General features: G+C 47.2%; 1 protein-coding gene across 4 annotated transcripts in view; it reads right to left on the bottom strand.

Annotated features, from left to right (window-relative positions):
* Positions 1–24,568, bottom strand: part of PAK5 (p21 (RAC1) activated kinase 5) — a 166,156-nt gene extending 141,588 nt beyond the window's left edge. The window contains exon 1 of one of the 4 annotated variants that reach the window (XM_069768800.1): positions 24,298–24,568. In XM_069768800.1, coding sequence (XP_069624901.1) covers positions 24,298–24,421 — 124 coding nt within the window. In that variant the 5' untranslated portion in view covers positions 24,422–24,568. The remainder of the gene's footprint in view (positions 1–24,297) is intronic. The other 3 variants (XM_069768801.1, XM_069768802.1, XM_069768803.1) reach the window with 3 other exon arrangements.
* Between the last annotated feature and the right edge of the window lie 448 nt (positions 24,569–25,016).

Genomic DNA, 25,016 nt, shown 5'->3' with positions numbered 1-25,016 from the left:
TGTCCTTCATCTACTGGATTAAAGGGGTTTTCCTCTTCTACGACAACCCCTTCTCATACCTCATATTTAGCCCCGTCAAAATAAAAAACACTTATACTCCCCTCCCAATGCCGGAGCCATTCCAGTAGCATTGGCACTAGCGTTCCCGGGACTGATGCAGTTGTTATGACACGAGAGCCCTGCACCCAATCACTGCCGGCTCAACTGTCCCCATCTTCAGAAATATTGAACATTTACAGGAAACTAGGGCTGCTGGTGCTCTCCGACTTCTTGCCAGCACTGATTGGGAACAAGACTCATGTGTCACAACAACCTCACGTGAGCCCCACGACCTCAAGTGTCAACACCGCTGAAATGGCCCCGGCACCTGAGGCGAGTATAAGTGTTTTTATTTTACCGGCGCTAAACAATCAGATTGAGATGGGGTTGTCCTAATAGTTAGTGGACATGCCCTAAAATTTTAATTTATCTCTTGTTTTTTTCACTTTGCATTTAGTTAATTGATCAACAGAAACTGTTAACACTTCTATTTTTGAAACCATTCTTACTTGGGGCCTGGCCATCAAATTTATCAAAAAATACTGGCGTTTTCCAAGCCAGAAATGCTACTCTCTGACTGGTGGGATACATGGAGGTGCAGGCCACAGAGGAATTGCACTGAATTCATGAAGTGACATGCGCCTCCAGCAAGACTAGCGCGGCGCGAGCATGCACTATGCCAGTCTGGATGAATCGGTAACAACAACAAAAAGTAGTAAAAAAAGGGTGCAGAAACAAAAAAAAGAGTGATCCGCCAGCTGCCATGGAAATCCATTGCTAATGTGCAGTGCCCCTTCACCATGCTCACCCTAGAAGTCAAGGCTCACACACCATTGATGTTCTCTTCTGTCATGTTTCAAAAACTTAATGGACGACAATGAATACCAACGCTCCATATGCATTCCCATATAGTCACATCATCTCACACTTTTTTTCTTCTAACATTATCTTTCATGTGAGTCATAAGAACATTTGTTCCAGGGATATTCCTGTAGTGGGTAGGCGGCAAATCTCACCTCCTTCTCTTATCAGAATTTTCTGCAACAACCCACAGGGTGGAATGATGCCATGCATAGATAGCAAAGTTAAAAACATACGATGTCCTGGTCAAAAACAGTCATTTTTTGACAATCTACGGCTTTTTTTTCCTTTTACCTAAAAGCTGTTCATCTTTGTTTGGAGATGTTAGCACTTCTCACTGCCATTATCATTTCTCAGTTGCTCTTTTTGCTGCAATCACTTTAAACACTTTTTGATTACCCGTGCATACGGTAAATATCTGCTTAATTATATTATCTTTATCCACTCAGTCATATCTGAAGTATGGAAAAAAAAAAAAATTCTGGGGGGGGGGAATTGTTTTATTATGATGATACTGAGCACTTTACACCCATAAGAAGCTTTATACAATTTTTCAGGAAAAAAAAGCATTTAGTAAAAATAAATAATGTATAAAAATTTTTGTTTGTGGGAAAAAGTCTGACCCAAGCATTACACTGTGTTTCCACGAAAATAAGCCCTAGCGTAATTTTTCAGGCTTTTTGGAGTATGCTTGTAAAATAAGCCCTAGATAAAGTTCAATTGTCAACGCAACTACTGGTATATTTGTAATAAAGTGAACAGAAAACGGCAGGACCCTTCATCAAGGAAAAAAAAATAGGACATTTCCTGAAAATAAGAATGTTAAACTGAAAACCTCATATCTATAATATAACGCTGGGAGCGTCACTCTGTCCGAAGCCTTTATAGACTGCGCAGGCGTGACGCTCCTAGCGTTACATTATAGAGTGTCAGTAAAAAAAAAAAAAGACACCGCAAGGAAGGCGTGGACTGCCGGGAGAAGGGGGTCGGGAGCAGGGGGTCGGGAGCAGCGAAACACCGTGCACATATTTGCGCCCTGATTATGCTGTGGCACTTCATGCCACAGCAATTTGTTACTTACGCCATTCCTTTCTGCCCCGCCCATTTTCTTCATCCTCCTGCTGCCGGAATCAGGTGTGTCTTCAAGAAAATGCAGGTGTGTCTTCAAGAAAATGGCGCCGGAAAGCGCGGACTGCGCAGGCGCCGATACCGGCAGCAGGAGGACGAAGAAAATGGGCGGAAAGGAATGGCGTAAGTAACAAATTGCTGTGGCATGAAGCTGTGGCACTTCATGCCACAGCAATTTGTTACTTACGCCGCCTGATTCCTTTGTCCTGCTGCCGGAATCGGCGCCTGCGCCCTGCAGTGTGTCTTCAAGAAAATGGCGCCGGAAAGCGCGGACTGCGCAGGCGCCGATTCCTGCTGCCGGGATCGGCGCCTGCGCAGTCCGCGCTTTCCGGCGCCATCTTCTTGAAGACACACTGCAGTGTGTCTTCAAGAAAATGGCGCCGGAAAGCGTGGACTGCGCAGGCGCCGATTCCGGCAGCAGGAGGACGAAGAAAATGGACGGAAAGGAATGGCGTAAGTAACAAATTGCTGTGGCATGAAGCTGTGGCACTTCATGCCACAGCAATTTGTTACTTACGCCACCTGATTCCTTTCCGCCGCCATTTTCTTGGTCCTGCTGGCGGAATCAGCGCCTGCGCAGTCCGCGCTTTCCGGCGCCATTTTCTTGAAGACACACTGCTGTGTGTCTTCAAGAAAATGGCGCCGGAAAGCGCAGACTGTGCAGACGCCGATTCCGCCAGCAGGAGGACCAAGAAAATGGCGGCGGAAAGGAATCAGGTGGCGCAAGTAACAAATTGCTGTGGCATGAGGCTGTGGCACTTCATGCCACAGCTATTTGTTACTTACGCCACTTGATACGAGGCATATATTATGGAGCAGCGTATGGGGCATATGGATGGGAGCAGCAAATTAAAGAATGGTGGCGCAGGATGGGAGCAGCACATGACAGAACAGGGGCGCTGGATGGGAGCAGCACATGACAGAACGGGGGCAGCACATGAGAGAACGGGGGTGCAGGATGGCAGCAGCACATGACAGAACCGGTGCGCAGGATGGGAGCAGCACATGACAGGATGGAGGCGCAGGATGGAAGCAGCACATGACAGAATAGGGCAGCACATGACAGAACGGGGGCGCAGGATGGGAGCAGCACATGACAGAACCGGTGAGCAGGATGGGAGCAGCACATGACAGGATGGAGGCGCAGGATGGAAGCAGCACATAACAGAACGGGGGCGCAGGATGGGAGCAGCACATGACAGAACGGGGGCGCAGGATAGGAACAGCACATGACAGAACGGGGGCGCAGGATGGGAACAGCACATAACAGAATGGGGGCGCAGGATGGAGCAGCACATGACAGAACGGGGGTGCAGGATGGCAGCAGCACATGACAGAACGGGGGTGCAAGATGGAAGCAGCACATGACAGAACGGGGGCGCAGGATGGGAGCAGCACATGACAGAACGGTGGCGCAGGATGGAAGCAGCATATGACAGAACCGGGGCGCAGGATGGGAGCAGCACATGACAGGATGGGAGCAGCAAATGACAGAATGGAGGCGCAGGATGGGAGCAGCACATGACAGAACGGGGGCGCAGGATGGGTGCAGCACATGTCAGAATAGGGGCGCAGGATGGGAGCAGCGCATGTCAGAATGGGGGCGCAGGATGGGAGCAGCACATGACAGAATGGGGGCGCAGGATGGGTGCAGCACATGACAGGATGGAGGCGCAGGATGGAGCAGCACATGACAGGATGGGGACGCAGGATGGAGCAGCACATGACAGGATGGAGACCATATACCAATATAAATGCTCGCCACCCGGGTGTAGAACGGGTTCAATAGCTAGTTCAGTTATATACATTTTTGCCTAGCGGCTTTAGATCAACATATGATTTTGGGATGTGCGGTTCATGCCCTTTTTTTTTCTTTTTTTTTTTTCCTGAAAATAAGCCCTAATTCATCTTTCGGAACAAAAAATAAAGACCCTGTTTTATTTCCAGGGACACGCGGTCTACAGAATACTTGACCAAACAGTAAATACTATATTCACGGAATATGTTAGATAGATGTACTGAAAGTTGTAGGTGGGTAATTAGAAAACTGAAAAAATGTTGTCATACCCTATTGTCTTCCAACCATGTCGTACCAAGAAAAGTATAAATCTAGATTTTGTAAAAATTTAATACTCCCTAGTTGAAATGTGTCACTTGCAGCTTGGTATTAAAGTATTACAACTATAAAACGAAAGGCTACCTTTCCTATGACTCAATACCCCCAAAAATACACTGTCTTCCTGCTCTTGTCCCCTACAACGCTTTAAAACTGCTTTTGGGTTTCATACCAGTCTGATATGTCCATGAACTGCCTGATACTCATACCCTGAAACGTGCAGGCAACTTTTCAAAGGCCAGTTCCTCCTCCTAAGCATTGCACCAGGACAATAGGTGCAGGAACTTCCTTTCCCAGCATGCTTTGCACTTGCTATTGTCCAATAGCTTGCCTGTCCTGAACTGAAAATCCACCCCTCCTATGCCTGTATGCAGTTGGAGGAGCAGACGAAGATCTGTGCCCACCTCCCATGATCTACCTCAGCATCTCTGCTGCTAGGATTACACTTGACAACAGGCGGTGTACAGCATGTTCCACAGAACTGAGACACCTAGTGGCCACCACTTTGGAGTGATTTATTTTGCGGCCAACAATTTTTAATTAGAGATTAGCACATTATCACATCAGATCACACTGATAGAACAGTGACCATTTAATCTTCAATTCAAAAGTAAACTAGACTAATGTTGGGGCCTTGCAGGAATAAGCGAGGAAAAAAATCTTCCAAAAATCTTAGCTGTCATCCTGTAATACTAAAGGCAGACTATATAAAAGCCTATATAACCTTGTGTGTGAAGATGGAAGTAAACTTTAAGGCCCTGATTCATCACTGCCTTTGTCTTGTTTTGAAGTTTTTTTTGTATTTGCACCCAATTCATTATTCCATTTATATCAGTTTTAAGTCTATTTTATAAGTGATTTCCTGGTGTCTGTTTTTCCGTTTGTGGGAGAAGTTTAGTGATTCCAGATTGTTTTTGCCTGATTCATCAACTGGAACTTTTTAGAAAGTCGTAAAATTTGACGCAACTTCTCTCCAGCCCCCACTACTGCAATTGTATGTATATTCCTCACAAAGTCGCACCTTTTGTGACATTGTGAACAAGATCTGCCTTCTGGTCAAAAAGTTGCAAAAATGACTTTACGACTTTACGCCAAATTCATGAATCTCATTTGCTATTTTGACGAATTTGGTTCGGGGTCTGCTTTTATTCTAGAAACATTACCACTCTTGCCCACTCTCTGGGTCTGGGCTCAGCAGTAATATCAGGTACGTCTTATGGACAAGAGTCCAGTGGTTTTAATTCCCGTGTTCTTTACAGAGGAGGGTATATGATGAGCGTGTAATACTGCATTGGCCATATATTTCCTTACAGATCTTGATGCTTACATGGTTTAATAGCTGGGATGGGACTTTTCCCAGAACCCAATTATAACATGGGACAATAAAAAATTATTTATATTGATAGATTTAATAAACTATAAAGGCTTACATCAATAGGGCTGCTTTCCATAGACAGAGTTTCTGCTATTCAAAAATATTCGCTGTGATGGAGACACAGCTGCTGAGTGCGCCCCCTGCCGTTTGGGATGTTACATCACAGATAAAGGGCCATTGCCTTCTTCTGGCTTCTAACATACGATTCAGTCAAATATTAAAGGCATTATTTATCATGCTCATACTTTAAACCGCGCCCCCTGTGCTCTGCCTCCCCCACCCTGTGCTCTGCCTGCCCCACTCTGTGATCTGCCTGCCCAACCCTGTACTTTGCCTGCCCCGACCCTGTGCTCTGCCAGCCCGACCCTGTGCTTTGCCTGCCCGACCCTGTGCTTTCCCTGCCCAACCCTGTGCTCTGCCTGCCCGACCCTGTGCTCTGCCTGCCACGACCCTGTTCTCTGCCTAAATGACACTGTGCTTTGCCTGCCACGACACTGTGCTCTGCCTGCCCCGACCCTGTGCTCTGCCCGACCCTGTGCTTTGCCTGCCCCGACCCTGTGCTCTGCCTGCCCGACCCTGTGCTTTGCCTGCCCCGACCCTGTGATCTGCCTGCCCGACCCTTTGCTTTGCCTGCCCGATCCTGTGCTCTCCCTGCCCCAACCCTGTGCTCTGCCTGCCCCGACCCTGTGCTTTGCCTGCCCCGACCCTGTGCTCTGCCTGCCCCGACCCTGTGCTCTGCCTGCCCCGACCCTGTGCTCTGCCTGCCCCGACCCTGTGCTCTGCCTGCCCCGACCCTGTGCTTTGCCTGCCCCGACCCTGTGCTCTGCCTGCCCCAACCCTGTGCCCTGCCTGCCCGACCCTGTGCTTTGCCTGCCCCGACCCTGTGCTCTGCCTGCCCGACCCCGTGATTTATTCTGGCTGCTAATTCACAGCTGTGAAGCCAGAGCTTCCCTCCATGGTCCTGTCACCAGGAAGCTGTGCAGAAGCAGCACTATGGATGGAAGCCTTTAATTACTAAGTTATATCAAGAGGAATACAGTTTTATCTGTCCAGAGTTCCCTTTTAATTGGTGGGTCTTGTAGTCACTACAAGAGTGGGCTACAAATCAGTGTGAATACTATATATATATGTAAAACATTGTAGGGAAATTAACTACAGCTTGTGATGGATTAATTTAAGAAGAAGTTGACTTTATTTAATCTTAATTGTGGTTCTACTTTTTAAATCAATAGTTGATAGTTTTACGAGTGCACATTATACACATGTCATACAGATGGATTATCACTGGGGTCCAGGTACTGAAACCTTACTGACTGCCAGACTAGGGGCCATGGCTCCCACTGTCATCATCTCTCAGCTTCACTATCAGATTGAAGCTATCAGGCTAGAAAACTACTTGCCAATGAACATATATCCTAAAGACTGCTAATTATTTCAGGGCCAGACCTACAACTTCCTTGGATGGCAATACATCTGATGTGATGAGGACTTCTAAAGGTACCGTCACATTAAGCAACTTACCAACAAGAACGACAACGATTCGTGACGTTGCAGCGTCCTGGATAGCGATCTCGTTGTGTTTGACACGCAGCAGCGATCAAGATCCCGCTGTGACATCGCTGGTCGGAGCTAGAAGTCCAGAACTTTATTTGGTCATCAGGTCGGCGTGTATCGTCATGTTTGACAGCAAAAGCAACGATGCCAGCAATGTTTTACATGGAGCTAACAACCAGCGAGAACGATAAGTGAGTCGCCGTTACGTCACTGGATCGCTCCTGCATCGTTCTGCTGTTGCTGTGTCTGACGTCTCCTCGCGACCTAAACAGCGACGCTCCAGCGATCGGCTCGTTGTCTATATCGCTGCAGCGTCGCTGAGTGTGACGGTACCTTAAGGCTATGTTCTCACAATGAGTTTTTGGAGAGTTTTTGATGCTGCAAATTTTCTGCACCTATTATGACATCCTGAGGATTGGAAACAAACATCGCAGGTCAGTTTGGCCGAGTAAAAACTAAAATAAAGCACAGTGGTCATGAAATTTTTACGAATCCCATTTACTGTACTGATGGAACTTTAAAATGCTGCGTTTTTACACGGCGAAAATATGATTTTTTTTTTACTGATGTCTTCTATACGTTAAATTGCTAACTTCCTAAAAATAAACAAAAGTAATATCGTCTTGTAGAAAGGATTAGGGTATGTGCACAAGCTGCGGATTTTGCTGCGGATCCGAAGCGTTTCCGCAGCTGCGGCTCAGCAGCAGTTTCCCATGAGTTTACATTACAAAGTAAACCTATGGGAAACAAAAAACGCTGTGCACATGCTGCGAAAAAATTGCGCGGAAACGCAGCGGTTTACATTCCGCAGCATGTCACTTCTTTCTGCAGATTCTGCAGCGGTTTTACAGCTGCTCCTATAGAAAACCGCAGTTGTAAAACCGCAGTGAAATCCGCAGGAAATCCGCAGTAAATCAACGATAAATCTGCAGCGAAAACGCGTTTTTGCCCCGCAGATTTATCAAATCCGCTGCGGAAAAATCCACAGAGGACCATTATACGTGTGCACATAGCCTTAGGGACTAGTGATGAGCGAGTGTACTCGTTGCTCGGGTTTTCAAGATATCGAATATGCAGAGCTATATATGAGGATATTAAGGAGCCACATAACCCCCATGTGCTGCCGTCCAGGCATCTTCCCATGTGCACGAATCCATTATTCTGCTATTACACAGCATGCAGCGGATCGTAGCGCTACGTTTGTCAGGCGGTATGCATGAGCGATCATTGGCCCACATACTACTTCTAAGTCACAAAGTACATGCATTCAATTATTTATAGGTGCAAAGTAAAGTGAGGAATGTGGTACATACTGGCAGTGCTTGTCGTCTAAGAACAATCACCCTCATCTTCCCATCTTGTACGATTGGTAACACTTTCTAGAGGCAGGATCTGGTATCAAAGACAGCTATTGTCAGATAACCATAACTATCACTAAAAAAACAGGATTTGTGGAGCCTGACCCTGATAATCTGAAGCCATCTGTTCAATTTAATAGTCGCTTCCCATCACCACGGAAACAAGTCAACTGTGCGATCAAAAAAAGGATGGGAGGCAACAGACAACTGGGGGGCTTCCAGGCAGCCCAGAGAGAAGCCTCCAATCCATAGGAGCATGTGGGAGCGCTGCAAACATTGTAAGGTGGCCATATGGAGGCCCGCACCGCTCTGCTATTCCACAGGACAGCCCGGAAACGGTTACCAGTCACAGTGAAAAGAAACGGATTATTTGTTGACACTATTCATTAAAAATAAATGAATAAGGTCGTCCCCTACTGCACATAGGACCCCGCAGCCAGTCCCAGGGGGTCAGCTCTTATACAGCAGAGTAACGTAGATCATATACAGTGCATGGCACCCAGGGTCTGTTTTAGATGCAGTGGGGTCCTGGGGAAAACTTTAGGCTATGTGCACACGTTGCAGATTATTTGCGTTTTTTTAGCGTTTTTGCGCTATAAAACCGCTATAAAACCGCAAATAATCTGCCTACATTAAGCATCCCATCATTTATAATGGAATCCGCAAGTTCTGTGCACATGATGTGCGTTTTTCCGCATGAAAAACGCATTGCGGAAAAATAATGAACCTGTTCATTAATTTTGCGTTTTTTTCGCGGATTTCCCACTGTCTAATGCATTGGGAAATGTCCGGGAAAAACCGCACAAAAAACACGCAAAAACCGCGTCAAAACCACGCAAAAAACGCGCAAAAAAAGGCATGCGGAAATCTGGCAGAAATGTCCGGATTTCCACAGGAATTTTCTGCACGAATTCCTGAAGGTGTGCACATAGCCTAAAGTGCGTTTCCAAATGCTCACATATTGCACAATCACACAAACATTTCAGTTATATTTACATGCGCTGAGATCAGGCCGTTAGGCTTAGGCTGGGATCACACATGCGAGAAATACGGCCGAGTCTCGCATGTTAATACCTGGCATTACAACCATTACTCAGGAGCGGAGCATGAGGCCGCATAGCAATACATGGAGCCACACGCTCCGCTCCTGAGTGACGGCAGCAATGCCAGGAATTAACATGCGAGATTTGGCCGTATTTCCTGCATGTGTGATCCCGGCCTTAGGCTAATAGGAGTAGTAGTCTCATCAGCCAACGCCTTCGACTGGAGGTAAACTTTTTACCTCCGATCACAGCTGCTGGCTTGAGCTGTCCTCTGACAGTGCGGGAACCGCGGCTCTCTGACTGGCGGTAATGATCTTACAGCCGATAAGATCATGAACATGACAGCGTGGCAAACACTGGATGTTCGGGCCCACCCATTCATGTGAATGGGGTCCTGGTTTGGGTACTGTTCTGGTACCCGAACCAAATTTTTTTTTTTTAACTGTTCGGCCAAACCCACTAGACCCAAAGATCTAGGGGTTTACCCATCACTACCCATCACTACCCATATAGTATAATGCAGCCCCCATAAAGTACAATGCAGCCCCCATACAGCATAATGCAGCCTCCATAGGGTACAATGCAGCCCCATAGAATATAATTCAGCCACCACTGGCTGTGGGCCCCAGTAACTGCCTAGTTTGCCTGCCCTGATGGCAGCGTCTGGAGATTAAGTCGGGTGGATTAATAAGGTGACTCCAAATGGTGAAGTCATCTCCTGACCGACAGAATGTGACAAAATGGGATAAAGCATTACATACTATAAATTATGGAAGTGTTAGAAGTCATGAAGAACTAAGATGACCATTAAGACAATACTGCAGTACATTTATACAACTCATTCAACTACAATAATGTATAGTAAGCAGGACATTATTTCTGATGTTTACTCTTCAGCAGCTGCAGAACCTCTTTTTGAAGAGTTAGGGTATGTTCACATGGGATTGACTGGCTTCACTACAAACACCTGTTTTTTGCGTGTTGCAAATTACATTGCAAAAATAATGGAAATGGGTGAATTTCTGCAGAAAGAATCTGGATACAATCTCATGCCATTTAATAAATATCGTAAAAGGGTTTATCCAGAACCATATTAGTTTTTCACTACGGTCCTAAGCACTAACAGTCAGGTAGCTGCTAACTACTTGTCTGTTCTCCCCAGCGCAGATCTCTGCCGGCACAGAATGGTCACTGTCGGGGATTCTGTAGCTTCCACTGATGTCACATCGAAAGAGCAGTGGCTTCTCTTCAACTCTACTCTGTAAGGTTTTGTCCTGAGGAAGAGGTCCTGTATGACCCCGAAACGCGTAGACTATTAACATGTTTGAAATAAAGCTTTGAAGAGTATCGTCCGCCAGCCATCTTTATCAGCAGCGCAGATTTGAACCCATACTCCCGGTTTCACTCTACTCTGTTGACGGGGCGTGACTGCCGACATAATGCTGAATATGACAGCCAGCTCATAACTGCGGGATGCAAGGTGTCAATCAGCATGATGTTGGTAGTGACACGCCATCAACAGAAAAGCCGGAACAAGAGCTGCTCTGTTGATGAATCGCCGGCAGGAGCGGTCAGGGACCACTCTGAGCTGGTGCAGGATACAATAGGCAGGTAGTTGCTAACTAGTTTACAACTTTAGTCCTGGATAACTCCGCTAAATGGGTTGTCGGCTTAGAACAAATTATCACCAATCCATAGAGTAGGTGATAACTTTTACATTGGTGGGGTCTGACTGCTGGGACCACCACTAACTGCCAGAACAGGGCAAATGTACTCCCTTGCTCGATAATCGCTCCATTTGTTCCTTATGGGGATACCAGAGAAGTGGCAGAAATGGAAGGAGTTCTAGCAAATATTGTGACCATCTATGCATCTATCCATCAGGCAGGTTGCTGGCAGCCTTCTTGCTGGCACATTGAGGAATGAAGCCACATGGCAGGTTTATATAGATTGGCTACTAAATACAGATTTGGAGCATGCTCAGTGTATAAAAAAACAGAATCCGTCGCTGGATTCCGTCATTTGACGGACAGCGACGGATCCTGCACCCATAGGCTGCCATTCTAGCCAACGACGGACGCCACTGGATCCGTCGCTGTCCGACTTTTCGACGCAGACAAAAAAACGTTACTTTGTCCTTCCTCTCCAGATGACGGATAAGCAAATTCCGACGGATCCCGTGCACGAAGGACAAAACGTGAGGCCATCCGTTGTAATCCGTCACTAATACAAGTCTATGAGAAAATGACGGATCCAGCGGGCAAATTAGCTGGATCCGTTTTTTTTCACAAAACGACGGAATTTGACTGAAACAAAAAGACTGAAGTGTGAAAGAGGCCTTATCACTCCACTGTGGAGGACGTCAGCATCTCAGGTATGTATTATTGTATGTATTATTGTATGTATTATTGTTTAGCATCAGTTTGGACAATGAACTGCAGAAAGAGATGAGTAGCGCCTGTGAAGAGTCGCCAACTCTGTATATCCACCAGGTTCTGATATCAGAGCATAATGTTTATACACAAATTATTTTCAGATGTCTGTATAAAATGCCAGGAGTCTAATATTCAGGAAATTGCTACAATAAAAGCCCCAATACACATTAGCTAGCTGTCGGTCCGGTCTCCCTACTCCCCAATATACAGGAATTCTTGGGTCGGCCGAGCGCTCGAGTTCTCTTCTGGCAGCGAATTATCTTCACGCTGAAATTCAATCGGCTGGTTCCTTCACTTTCGTGACATCATCTGTCGGGAGAATAGGAAGACTCATATAGAATCATGTTGCAAGTCCAACCCTATTATACGCAATCACAGGTATAAAGTTTTCAATACAATTAATCCATACCAAATTCATAACATTGAATAGATAATTACCTGAGCAGGTTAGGGAATCAAACACCCACCGTAACCCCGTGAAAATGGCCATCACGCCGAAACGCACGTCGGGGCGGGTGTACTTGGTGGGTGTTTGGTTGCGTCTAATAGGGTTGGACTTGCAACATGATTCTATATGATTGTATTCACACTGCCAGTATTATATAGGCTGTGATATCCATCTAATTGATGTTTATATTGTCACCCACGGATGTGCACCCTTGCGTTTCCTACATGTGCAACATGGCATGAACCCTGTTTCCCTATTCTCTATATCCTGGAAATATTTAATAAAGTTTTTTCATTTTTTGTAATCTTGGGTGTTGTTTAACCCCTTTATTGCAGTAGATGAAAGACACATCTTACTTTCTTCACTTTGAAAACGAAGAATGTCCAGCAGTGCCATCAGATGAGAATTATGGGCAAAAAGCCAAATATTCAACATGGATACAAGGCCAAGCAACTCCGCTATGTGTGAAAACACAGGAACTGGGGTATAGAAAAATGGCAGCAGGTGCTCTAGTCTGCGGAATAAAAATGTGGAATATTTGGCAGTTTGATTGCCAAAAAGGGGGACAGCAAAACAATAATGAGTGTCTGCAGGACCAATGAAGCATGGTGGAGGGTCCTTGCAAGTTTGGGGCTGCATTTCAGCAAATTAAGTTGAGAATTTGGATAAGATTAAAGTTGCTTAATTTTTCAATGCTGAAAAATACAGGTAGATACTGATATAATACCAGCAGGGAAGCGTCTGATTGGCTCTAAATTTATTCTGCAGCAGGACAACGACCCCAAACATGCAACTAATGTCATTAAGAACCATCTTCATCTTAAAGAAGAATAAGTAGTCCTTGAAGTGATGATCTGGCCCCCACAGATTTTAACATTGAGTCAGTCTGCTATTATATGAAAAGACAGAAAAATGTGAAAGATTTGCACAGGCAACATCCACAGATCTGTGGTTAGTTACCCAAGATGTTTGGAACAACCTCCGTTTTGAGGTCCTTCAAAAACTGCGTGCAAATGTATCTACAGGAATTAATGATTTTAGGGCGTGTCCTAGCTGGCCATGTGAGTGGAAGCAGGGAAGAGTGCTCCTGCTGCCATAAGGACAAAAATCCTGCTTTAACCCCGATTTTCGGGTAAACTCACCTAAATCCGGCTGGCTGAAGGTCCGGAGAGTGCAGCGGTGCGGAGCAGCAGGTCCGGAGTCGGCAGCGATGACCAGGAGGCGGCAGAAAGACGCTGGCACCAGCGATGCAGGAGCCAGCCAAGATGGCTCCGATGCTAGGGAGGACGCCGAGAAGGAGAACGCCGCATGTCAGCGGCGCATGGAGGTGGCCGCAAAGCTGCAGCAGTTTGCCAGAGTGGAGGCTGCTGAGGAGGCAGAACCAGGATCTGGAGCTGGAGCTGACCAGGAGGAGGAGGAAGCAAGCACAGCCGAGCAGCATGAGGTACAGAGGGGGAAGGAGAGAGGCAGCATGGCTGGGGGTAGTGGGGGACCTGAAGCCATATCACAGGGAGAGGAGCCGACTCTTAGAGATGTTATCACACTGATCTCTTCATGTCAGCAATCCCTGAACTCCTTGGCCCAGCAGATGCAGGAAGTTAAAGGGGACACGGCACAGATTAATGCGGCTCTGCAGAAAATGGACAAACGTATAGGAGTGGTGGAGGAGAGGGTGAGCACGGCAGAAGATCACATAGTTAAGCTACAAAAAGCTGAAAAGAAGTTCGCCCAAGCAATAGCCGAGCGCGCTGCCAAAAATGAGGATCTGGAAAATAGATCCAGAAGAAATAATATACGTATAGTGGGGCTGCCTGAAAAGACTGAGGGGAGAAATCCCACTGAGTTTGTTGAGAACTGGCTGCTGGAGAAGATTGGGAACACAGTGTTGACAAATGTCTTTGCTGTTGAACGGGCTCATAGGGTCCCGCCGCAGCCCCCTGCCCCAGGAGCAAATCCCCGTACCATGCTTGCTAAAATACTCAATTACAGAGACAGAGACATTATCCTCAGAAAGGCTAGAGAGATGGAGGATCTGACGGCTGGAGGTCAGAAAATCGCCATTTATCCGGATTATTCCGCTGCGGTTCAGAAACAGCAGATGAAGTTTACTGGAGTCAAGCGGCGACTGAGGGAGCTGGGAGTGCAGTACTCAGTGATGTTTCCCGCCAAGCTGAGACTGGTGGCTTTTAATAAGACCCACTTTTTCTTGACACCGGAGGACGCTACCCAGTGGCTTGATACTCATGAGAAAAAACTTAAGGGAATGGGCGACTGACATTTCGGCAAGATCCAGTTGGGATTTGTTTTCTCTGTCGATAGAGGAGAGTTCTGCGCTCGTTAGCAATGGTTAAAGAGTTGAGCAACTGTTGGGGGTTTTGCTGGGCCATATTGAAGGAATGGCCGGAGGGGACAGTACCAACTACTAAGTACGGGGGAGGAGGGTTATGCTGGGTACTGTGAACTGGTTTGGTACTTTTTCTATATGTTAATATAAGTTGAAATGTTAAGATACAATAAAGTGAAAGTTGGGGGGGAAATTGTGATTGCTATGGCAGCGGGACACGAATGGAGAGGGTTAAGTAAGGGAGAGTGTTCGCAGTGGGCAGTGGAGCCCCACTCTTGATGAGGAAGAATGCGTTACACTGGGGGGGTTAGGGGGGCAAGTTGGGAGGGGGCAGGGGGGGTGGGAGGGTTGGGGCAGCTCATACTTGGGAAATTGGATACTTTAAGAAATGATGAGCCACATGGTGGGAGATTGTATTAAAATATTGAGTTGGAATGTGAGAGGTCTGGTGGATAAAACACGGCGGGCGGCAAGTCTGCAGTATGTCCGAGAACAGAAAGTCTCAATGATATGCCTGCTGGAGACACATTTAGTGCGGGAGAGGGTGAACATATTGAATAGGCGCTGGATACAGAGGGCGTATCATTCTACTTTCTCGACGTATTCTAGGGGTGTGTCTGTGTTAATACCTGCGGGGGTGCAGTATGAGGAGGTAATGGTAAAAGAGGATGTCGATGGTCAGTATGTGGTGGTGAAATGTAAAATGAATGGAGTATTGGTATGTATAGTGGCAATGTATATTCCGCCCCCATACTCAAGCAAGAAGATAAGAGAGGTGCTGGAGAGGGTAGAGCGCTGGGGACCGTTACCATTACTAATTATCGGCGACCTTAATAATATATGTGATGACTTTTGGGATAAGAACAAAAACCCCCAGAATAGGACAGCGGGACATATCACTACGTTTGGGACTTATGTCGGGGAAGTGGGCATGGTTGATTTATGGAGAGTTAGGCATATCGGGGAAAGGGCGTATTCATGCTACTCACCAGCTCATGGTACGCTGTCTAGGATTGATCTGGCACTGGGTAACCGATTACTAGATACGATGGTAAGGGACGTGAGATATTTACCTAGGGCTCTCTCAGACCATAGTCCAGTTGAAGTGGAATTTCGATCAGTGGGGACACGGAACGGGAGCAGAAGGGAGTGGAAAATTCACCCTAATTGGCTACACAGTATAGACTTGGAGAAGATTAAGAAGGAATTGGTGGAATTTTTTGAGATAAATGAGGGTAGCGTAGATGTGCTTACTGTGTGGGAAACCATGAAAGCGTACTTGAGAGGGCTGTTGTTTAGGGATATTAGCAGGTGTAAGCGGAAATCGAGAGAGGCAGAGAGGCTGGCGATAGATGGGCTGAGGGTGGCTGAAGATGAGATGGGAATAATGGGTACTTTGGAGGCTGGGAGGAGGTTAAAGGCAGCTCAAAGCCAGCTAGAGGCGGTCTTGCTGAGTAAGGCTGAAAGGAAGAGGGAATTCATGAATTTGGCCTATTACCAGGAGGGTGAATCAGTGGGTCATTTGCTGTCGCTGGTGGCATCTGCCCAGAGAAATACTTCCTTTGTTCACTCTTTGGTGACTGGGAGTGGTGTTGCTGTTTCTGAGACTTCAGAGATTTTGGAGACTTTTGCAGATTTTTACGCAGACTTATACTCCTCTCGGGTAGATGGGTCAATGGAGGACACGGTGGCGTTCCTTGAGGAGTTGGAGCTCCCGAGGCTGAGTGACACAGCTAGGGAGGATTTGGAGGCTCCCATTACGGAGGAGGAACTGGGACGGGCATTGCAGTCGATGGCTAATGGGAAGGCGCCTGGCGTAGACGGATTTCCTGCCGAAATTTATAAAAGCTTGGGGGAAGTGTTGATCCCTAAATTGAAGGCGGTCTTGGAAGAGGCTACGAATGGTGGAAGGCTACCGGCATCTATGCGGGAGGCCACAATAGTGGTGATTCCAAAGGAGGGGAAAGACCCGACACAGCCGGATTCATATCGGCCAATTTCTTTGCTTACTATCGACGTTAAACTCCTGGCTAAGGTGTTGGCGATGAGGTTGACAAGTGTTATTTCTGGCCTGATACACTCAGACCAGTCTGGCTTTATGCCTGATAGGTCAACTGCGATTAATCTACGAAGGCTGTATATGAACTTGCAACTCAAAGCCGATAACTGTGGCCAGAGAGTTATTGCATCTTTAGACGCTCACAAGGCGTTCGATAGTGTGGAGTGGGGGTATCTCTGGCAGGTGTTGCGAAGAATGGGGTTTGGACCGCAGTTCATATCATGGATTCAATTAATGTACTCGATGCCGATGGCCAGGGTTAGGGTAAACGGGGTGTTGTCACGGACCATACAATTGGCTAGAGGGACGAGACAGGGGTGTCCGCTTTCCCCCCTTTTGTTTGCTCTGGCGGTGGAACCACTGGCCGCTACGCTTCGACAGTCTGATGAGATGACGGGGTTTAAATATGGGGTGATTGAAGAAAGGGTGGCGTTGTATGCGGATGATATTTTGTTGTTTCTGGCTGACCCGGTTGCATCCTTGGAGGGAGCCATTGGGATTATTGAACGATTCGGATCAGTGTCGGGACTTAGGATAAATTGGAGTAAGTCTATCTTGTTTAAGGTGGACGATGTGGATGGGGAGCCATTGGAGGACGGGCGACTGGAGGTGACGAGTAAATTTAAGTACCTGGGAATATGGGTATCTATGCCGGTCACTGACTATATACATGAGAATCTGACTCCAATCTTGGGTGCCCTCAAGGCAAAAGCGGATGCATGGCTTAAGCTACATTTGTCTGTGGTAGGCAGGGTGAATCTTATCAAAATGATTCTGATGCCGAAAATATTGTATATTCTTCACAATGCGCCGGTTTGGATACCACGTGGGAAATTTAGACAGATCAACTCTCTGTTTAGGAATCTGATTTGGGGGAGGCAGCATCCGCGTATCAAACTGGAGACACTTCAGCGACCCAAGGATGAAGGGGTGTCTGGCATTGCCTAACCCTGAGTTGTACTTTCTTGCAGCCCAGAGTCAGCATTTAAGGGGCTGGGCGCATGAAGGGTCATCTGGGGCAGTACAGCGGTTGATGGAGGTGGTGACAAAAAGAAGGCCAGTGGTGCAATGTTTGGAGGATGGATCCTTGGAGAGTTTGGGGAAGCTATATCCGACTTTGCTGTTTATACGCAAGCTGTGGAGTAGATTGAGGCACATACGTGGGATCACGGACTTGACTAGATACTCGCCGCTATGGCATAATAACAATCTGAAAGAATTTGAGGCATTGGGGGTACTGATAGAGTGGTTGGGCAAAGGGATTCAGTATGTGTATCAAATAATTGAACAAGGTGAACTGAAATCATTTTCCCAATTGCAGGCGGAATTTGGTCTTGGGTCTGCAGGGGAGTATCAATATTTGCGGATGAGGCATGCCTTTGGAGCTCAGAGTAGGAACGGAGGTATTAGGATTCAAAGGGATATAGTACTGGAGTATGTGTGTAATGAAGGGACTACTGGAGGAGTCATATCCACTCTGTACAGGGATCTGTTGCACACTTTTCTATTGGGGTTTCCAATAATGGCAAGAGCTAAATGGGAAAGGGATTTGGGCCCAATAGATAACGAGACTTGGGAGTCGGTGTTGGAATGGATCCCAAGACTGTCGCTGAGTGAACCGTATAGACTGTCACAGCTCTATGATACACAGAGTTTATAGGTCTCCGATGGTGCTATATAAGGCAGGATTGCGTAATGACTCTGAATGTCCGAGGTGTAAGTCTACGGATGCAGACATTTTCCATATGATGTGGACATGTCCGAGGTTGGCTGCCTTCTGGGTGGTACTTTTGAGTCGTATGGAAGGTGCGTATGGATGCACGGTGCCAAGGGATCCAGTTGTCTGTTTGTTGGGATGCGTGGATGAGATTGGAGTGGATAAACACCTAAAGATAGCTATAGCCAGATTGTTGTATATGGCTAGGAAGGTGATAGCTAGAAACTGGATTAGGGAAGAGCCGCCGTCAAGAGGAGAGTTCCTCCAGTATGTGAAACAGGGCCTGACACTAGAAAAAGGGATTTATAAGAAGAAAGGGAAAACTGAAACGTTCAATAAAATGTGGTCTCCATGGATTGCTATGGGATAGTAATGTGAAGTGTGGCTTATACGAATGGTTGAGGGATTAGATACTCTATTGTTTTAATGATGGTAGTAATTAACAAGATGAGCTGCTTTGTGGGGTGGGGGTGGGGGGCTTTGGGATCGAAGGGGGCTGTTTGAAGGGGGAGGAGGGGGAAATACTCTATATTGAAAATGTAAATGTAACATGTTAATTGCCTTGTTATTCTTAATAAAAATTTATTTGAATAAAAAAAAGGAATTAATGATTTGATGCCGTTCTGAAAGCAAAGGGGCGGTCACACCAAATATTTGTTTGATTTAGATTTCTCTTTTGTTCATTCACTTTGCATTTTGTTAAATCAAAAACTACGGTATTAACTCTTCTACCTTGGAAAGCATTCTTACTTTGCATCATTTCTTCCACACCTGCCTACTATTTTTGCACCGTTCTAAATGTTTTATCTGTTCTAAGTAAGTGGCTCTTTATGTCTATGTTACATTGTCCTATGTTCATACAGTGCCTTGCGAAAGTATTCGGCCCCCTGGAACTTTTCAACCTTTTCCCACATATCATGCTTCAAACATAAAGATACCAAAAGTAAATTTTTGGTGAAGAATCAACAACAAGTGGAACACAATTGTGAAGTTGAACGAAATTTATTGGTTATTTCAATTTTTTGCGGAAAATCAAAAACTGAAAAGTGGGGCGTGCAATATTATTCAGCCCCTTTAACTTAATATTTTGTTGCGCCACCTTTTACTGCGATTACAGCTGCAAGTCGCTTGGGGTATGTCTCTATCAGTTTTGTACATCGAGAGACTGAAATTCTTGCCCATTCTTCCTTGGCAAACAGCTTGAGCTCAGTGAGGTTTGATGGAGATCGTTTGTGAACAGCAGTTTTCAGCTCTTTCCACAGATTCTCGATTGGATTGAGGTCTGGACTTTGACTTGGCCATTATAACACCTGGATACGTTTATTTGTGAACCATTCCATTGTAGATTTTGCTTTATGTTTGGGATCATTGTCTTGTTGGAAGACAAATCTCCGTCCCAGTCTCAGGTCTTCTGCAGACTCCAACAGGTTTTCTTCAAGAATGGTCCTGTATTTGGCTCCATCCATCTTCCCATCAATTTTAACCATCTTCCCTGTCCCTGCTGAAGAAAAGCAGGCCCAAACTATGATGCTGCCACCACCATGTTTGACAGTGGGGATGGTGTGTCCAGGGTGATGAGCTGGGTTGCCTTTATGCCAAACATATCGTTTGGCATTGTTGCCAAAAAGTTCGATTTTGGTTTCATCTGACCAGAGCACCTTCTTCCACATGTTTGGTATGTCTCCCAGGTGGCTTGTTGCAAACGTCACTTTTTATGGATATCTTTGAGAAATGGCTTTCTTCTTGCCACTCTTCAAAAAAGACCAGATTTGTGCAGTGTATGACTGACTGTTGTCCTATGGACACCTCAGCAGTAGACCTCTGCAGTTCATCCGTAGCGATCATGGGCCTCTTGGCTGCATTTCTGATCAGTCTTCTCCTTGTTTGAGATGAAAGTTTAGAGGGACAGCCAGGTCTTGGTAGATTTGCAGTGGTATGATACGCCTTCCATTTCAATATGATCGCTTGCACAGTGCTCCTTGGGATGTTTAAAATTTTGGAAATCGTTTTGTATCCAAATCCGGCTTTAAACTTCTCCACAACAGTATCACGGACCTGCCTGTTGTGTTCCTTGGTCTTAATGATGCTCTCTGTGCTTCAAACAGAACCCTGAGACTATCACAGAGCAGGTGCATTTATACGGAGACTTGATTACACACAGGTGGATTATATTTATCATCATTAGGCATTTAGGACAACATTGGATCATTCAGAGATCCATAATGAACTTGTGGAGTGAGTTTGCTGCACTGAAAGTAAAGGGGCTGAATAATATTGCACGCCCCACTTTCCAGTTTTTGATTTTCCACAAAAATTAAAAATAACCAATAAATTTCGTTCAACTTCACAATTGTGCTCCATTTGTTGTTGATTATTTACCAAAAATTTACATTTGGTATCTTTATGTTTGAAGCATGACATGTGGGAAAAGGTTGAAAAGTTCCAGGGGACTGAATACTTTCGCAAGGCAATGTATGTTCTGGAGGCAAATCCTGATGAGTATTTCACAAAAAACCTGTGGCAGAAATGCCAGACACTCAGATATCAGCTGTGGATGTGCCGGAGGGTGGATCTGCCTTAGGCCGGGGTCACATTAGCGTATAACACGGACGAGTGCTATGCGAGAAAACATCAAACAAATGTAATTCCTGAAAGGGTTATTCCCATCATTGAATGTGATCACCTATCCACAAGAGGTGAGCACTTTCTGCTGAGACCGACAGAATAGAGCGCTGCCATTACTCCATTGTCTACCTCTTGTAGACCCATAAACAGTGAATTCAGGGGTGCCCCACATAGGCCCTGTTCTATGGATCGGTGGGGATCTCAGGATTATCAAAAAGTTACCAGCGCCCCCCTGCGGAGGGATATAACTTCCAAAGCTGAGAATAAGTCAGCTTCTTCTGCATCGGTAGTAATGGCTCTAATCTACTTTCTTATAAACTGTTTTTGAAAAATTAGGGTATGTGTATTGCAAGGGGGCAATAGGTCATGTGGCCTGAGAGGCAGTGGTGTACATAGCCAGCCTGGGAACCCAGAGAAAAAGGTTCCAAATTAGAGCCACCCATGGCCCCTCGGGGCCATTAGACATCCCATTGGCTTGCTCATTGGGGGCTGTCTAACCACTTAAATGCCAGGTTGCAATTCACCACAGCATATAAGGGGTTAATCTGCCGTGATCAGAGCTACCTCTAATTGCAGTAGTTATTGGCAAGAGTCTGCTATGTAAAATAGCTGGCACCCACCGGGTTTGGAGTGGGCTCAGTGCATGAGCCGTCACCAAACAAATCCTCATGACTTGTCCCAAATTCCGTCTTCTATGTGGGGGACAAGTGGCAAGAAACCAGACGGGTGGTAGAGTGATTCGGCCCTGGGCCTCCCTCCCCCACAGCACATAACATGCCCTGCCGCCATTGGGGGATTTGGGTCCAACAAGTATAAGAGTGTGGCCAGGGCTCTGCAATAGGCAACAACCAACATGCATCCCATTACAAGGATGGTGACCCAACTTTCCTTGATCCCTGAACAGTAATCCTGCCAAGTAATATATCAGTATTTTGCTGTGTGAACAGGCAGATGTTATGTGCTGCCTGACAACCCACGCTGCACCTACAGCCGTCTCCATATTATCACCCAGGATTCCTACAAACGGGGACAACTAAGGAACTGATGAAAGTTTTACCTGACATGGCCGATGCCCAGGATGTGAGCGCACAGGCTACATAGTAACATATCAGGCAAGAGTGGCAACACTGACGGGTACATAGCAATGAATGGGAAGTACATGACCCGCAGGTTAGGAACTGCTTTCACAGGGCAACTCGGGGTGTGACTGTACGGCCAAATGAGAGTGTGCAAGGCTTGTGCCCCAGGTGCCAGGTGGGAGTTTTTAGGATTTGTGCCCCGGGTGCCAGGTGGGAGTTTTTAGGATTTGTGCCCCGGGTGCCAGGTGGGAGTTTACAGGGCTTGTGCCCCAGGTGCCAGGTGGGAGTTTGTAGGATTTGTGCCCCAGGTGCCAGGTGGGAGTTTGTAGGATTTGTGCCCCGGGTGCCAGGTGGGAGTTTGCAGGGTTTCTGCCCCGGGTGAGAGGTGGGAGTTTGCAGGGCTTGTACCCCGGGTGCCAGGTGGGAGTTTGTAGGATGTGTGCCCCGGGTGCCAGGTGGGAGTTTGCAGGGTTTCTGCCCCGGGTGAGAGGTGGGAGTTTGCAGGGCTTGTACCCCGGGTGCCAGGTGGGAGTTTGTAGGATTTGTGCCCCGGGTGACAGGTGGGAGTTTGTAGGGCTTGTGCCCCGGGTGCCAGGTGGGAGTTTACAGGGCTTGTGCCCCAGGTGCCAGGTAGGAGTTTGTAGGGCTTGTGCCCCGGGTGACAGGTAGGAGTTTGTAGGGCTTGTGCCCCGGGTGCCAGGTGGGAGTTTGCAGGGTTTCTGCCCCGGGTGAGAGGTGGGAGTTTGCAGGGCTTGTACCCCGGGTGCCAGGTGGGAGTTTGTAGGATGTGTGCCCCGGGTGCCAGGTGGGAGTTTGCAGGGTTTCTGCCCCGGGTGAGAGGTGGGAGTTTGCAGGGCTTGTACCCCGGGTGCCAGGTGGGAGTTTGTAGGATTTGTGCCCCGGGTGACAGGTGGGAGTTTGTAGGGCTTGTGCCCCGGGTGCCAGGTGGGAGTTTACAGGGCTTGTGCCCCAGGTGCCAGGTAGGAGTTTGTAGGGCTTGTGCCCCGGGTGACAGGTAGGAGTTTGTAGGGCTTGTGCCCCGGATGCCAGGTGGGAGTTTGTAGGATGTGTGCCCCGGGTGCCAGGTGGGAGTTTACAGGGCTTGTGCCCCAGGTGCCAGGTAGGAGTTTGTAGGGCTTGTGCCCCGGGTGACAGGTAGGAGTTTGTAGGGCTTGTGCCCCGGGTGACAGGTGGGAGTTTGTAGGATGTGTGCCCCGGGTGCCAGGTAGGAGTTTGCAGGGCTTGTACCCCGGGTGCCAGGTGGGAGTTTGCAGGGCTTGTGCCCCGGGTGACAGGTGGGAGTTTGTAGGATGTGTGCCCCGGGTGCCAGGTAGGAGTTTGTAGGGCTTGTGCCCTGGGCTATCAACAAATTGCTGCATCTTGTGAAGGGTATGCAGACGCGGCCAGGCAGGGTATGGCTAATGTGGCCGTGTCAGTGTGTCATAGTCATGACTAATAATAAACAGACACATAAAATAGGAGAATATCACCAGAAGAGCTGGTCCCAATCACTACATGACAGCTTATATCGTTTTATACCGTTAGATGATAAGCATGTCTCCTATACTTAGCACCTAACGGTAACGGAAACCATCAGCGGCAGAGCAAGTGACAGGACGCCAATCATGCCGGATATGACAATATTTATGGAAACCATCAGCAAGGAGGTGACGGTGATCAGCAGGACTGACTCCCCATCCATCACACATCTGACACCGTCCCACAGACATGTAGCCACCAGGCCCGGGACTGACACCGGGGCACAAGGTGACTGCAGCCGGCAGCAGCCACTGGCAGAGGTCACATCTGTGCCAGGAGGAGGCTAGTTCTGGGGAAAGTGATGGCTGTGACTCCAGGACTCCATACAAGTGCACAGTCCGACATGACGCGGGGTGATGACAAGATGGCAATGTGTGGTCACACTGCGGGCAGAGCGGCTCCGGGCCGGGGATGCAGCAGAGCCCCGCACACCCAGCACCGGAGGAGGAGGACGCCGCCACACAACACTGCACAGGGAGGAGGAGGAGAACAAAGGGCGGCGGCGGAGCGGCGCTCAGTGCGGGCTGCAGGGAGGACGCGGCGCTCCCGCTGGTGCTGATGCTGACAGGACACCTACCCGCTGCCGTCATGAAATCCGTGGCATCCCGCCTGCTCACTCGGCTCTCAGCGCCATCTTCCCGCTGATCCCCGGGGTCCGGGCATGTGCCGGCCCAGGCTGCTCGCTCCCGACCCACGGCCATCCCACAACGGGGAGAAGAGAGAGAGCACGGCGGCGGAGAGGAGCGCGTCCCCGACCTCCAGAACGCGGCTGGGCAGAACCGGGAGGCGGGCGCTGCCGAGCACCGACCCCCGGCCCGCACTACCTGCTGATACAGGGCATAGTCTATCACACTGATGTATCATGTATACTGATACATGTAATATACTGATACATGTAATAATAACACACTGATATATCATATATACTGATACATGTAATATACTGATACATGTAATAATAACACACTGATATATCATATATACTGATACATGTAATAATATCACACTGATATATCATATATACTGATACATGTAATAATAGCACACTGATATATCATATATACTGATACATGTAATAATAGCACACTGATATATCATATATACTGATACATGTAATAATAGCACACTGCTATATCATATATACTGATACTGTACATGTAATAATAGCACACTGATATATCATATATACTGATACTGTACATGTAATAATAGCACACTGATATATCATATATACTGATACATGTAATATACTGATACATGTAATAATAACACACTGATATATCATATATACTGATA

Source organism: Ranitomeya imitator, chromosome 5, assembly GCF_032444005.1.
Source record: "Ranitomeya imitator isolate aRanImi1 chromosome 5, aRanImi1.pri, whole genome shotgun sequence".
NCBI classification, from domain to species: Eukaryota; Metazoa; Chordata; class Amphibia; order Anura; family Dendrobatidae; genus Ranitomeya; species Ranitomeya imitator.
The sequence above is the reverse complement of the archived record's forward strand: the minus strand, read 5'-3'. Positions and strand labels throughout refer to the sequence as shown.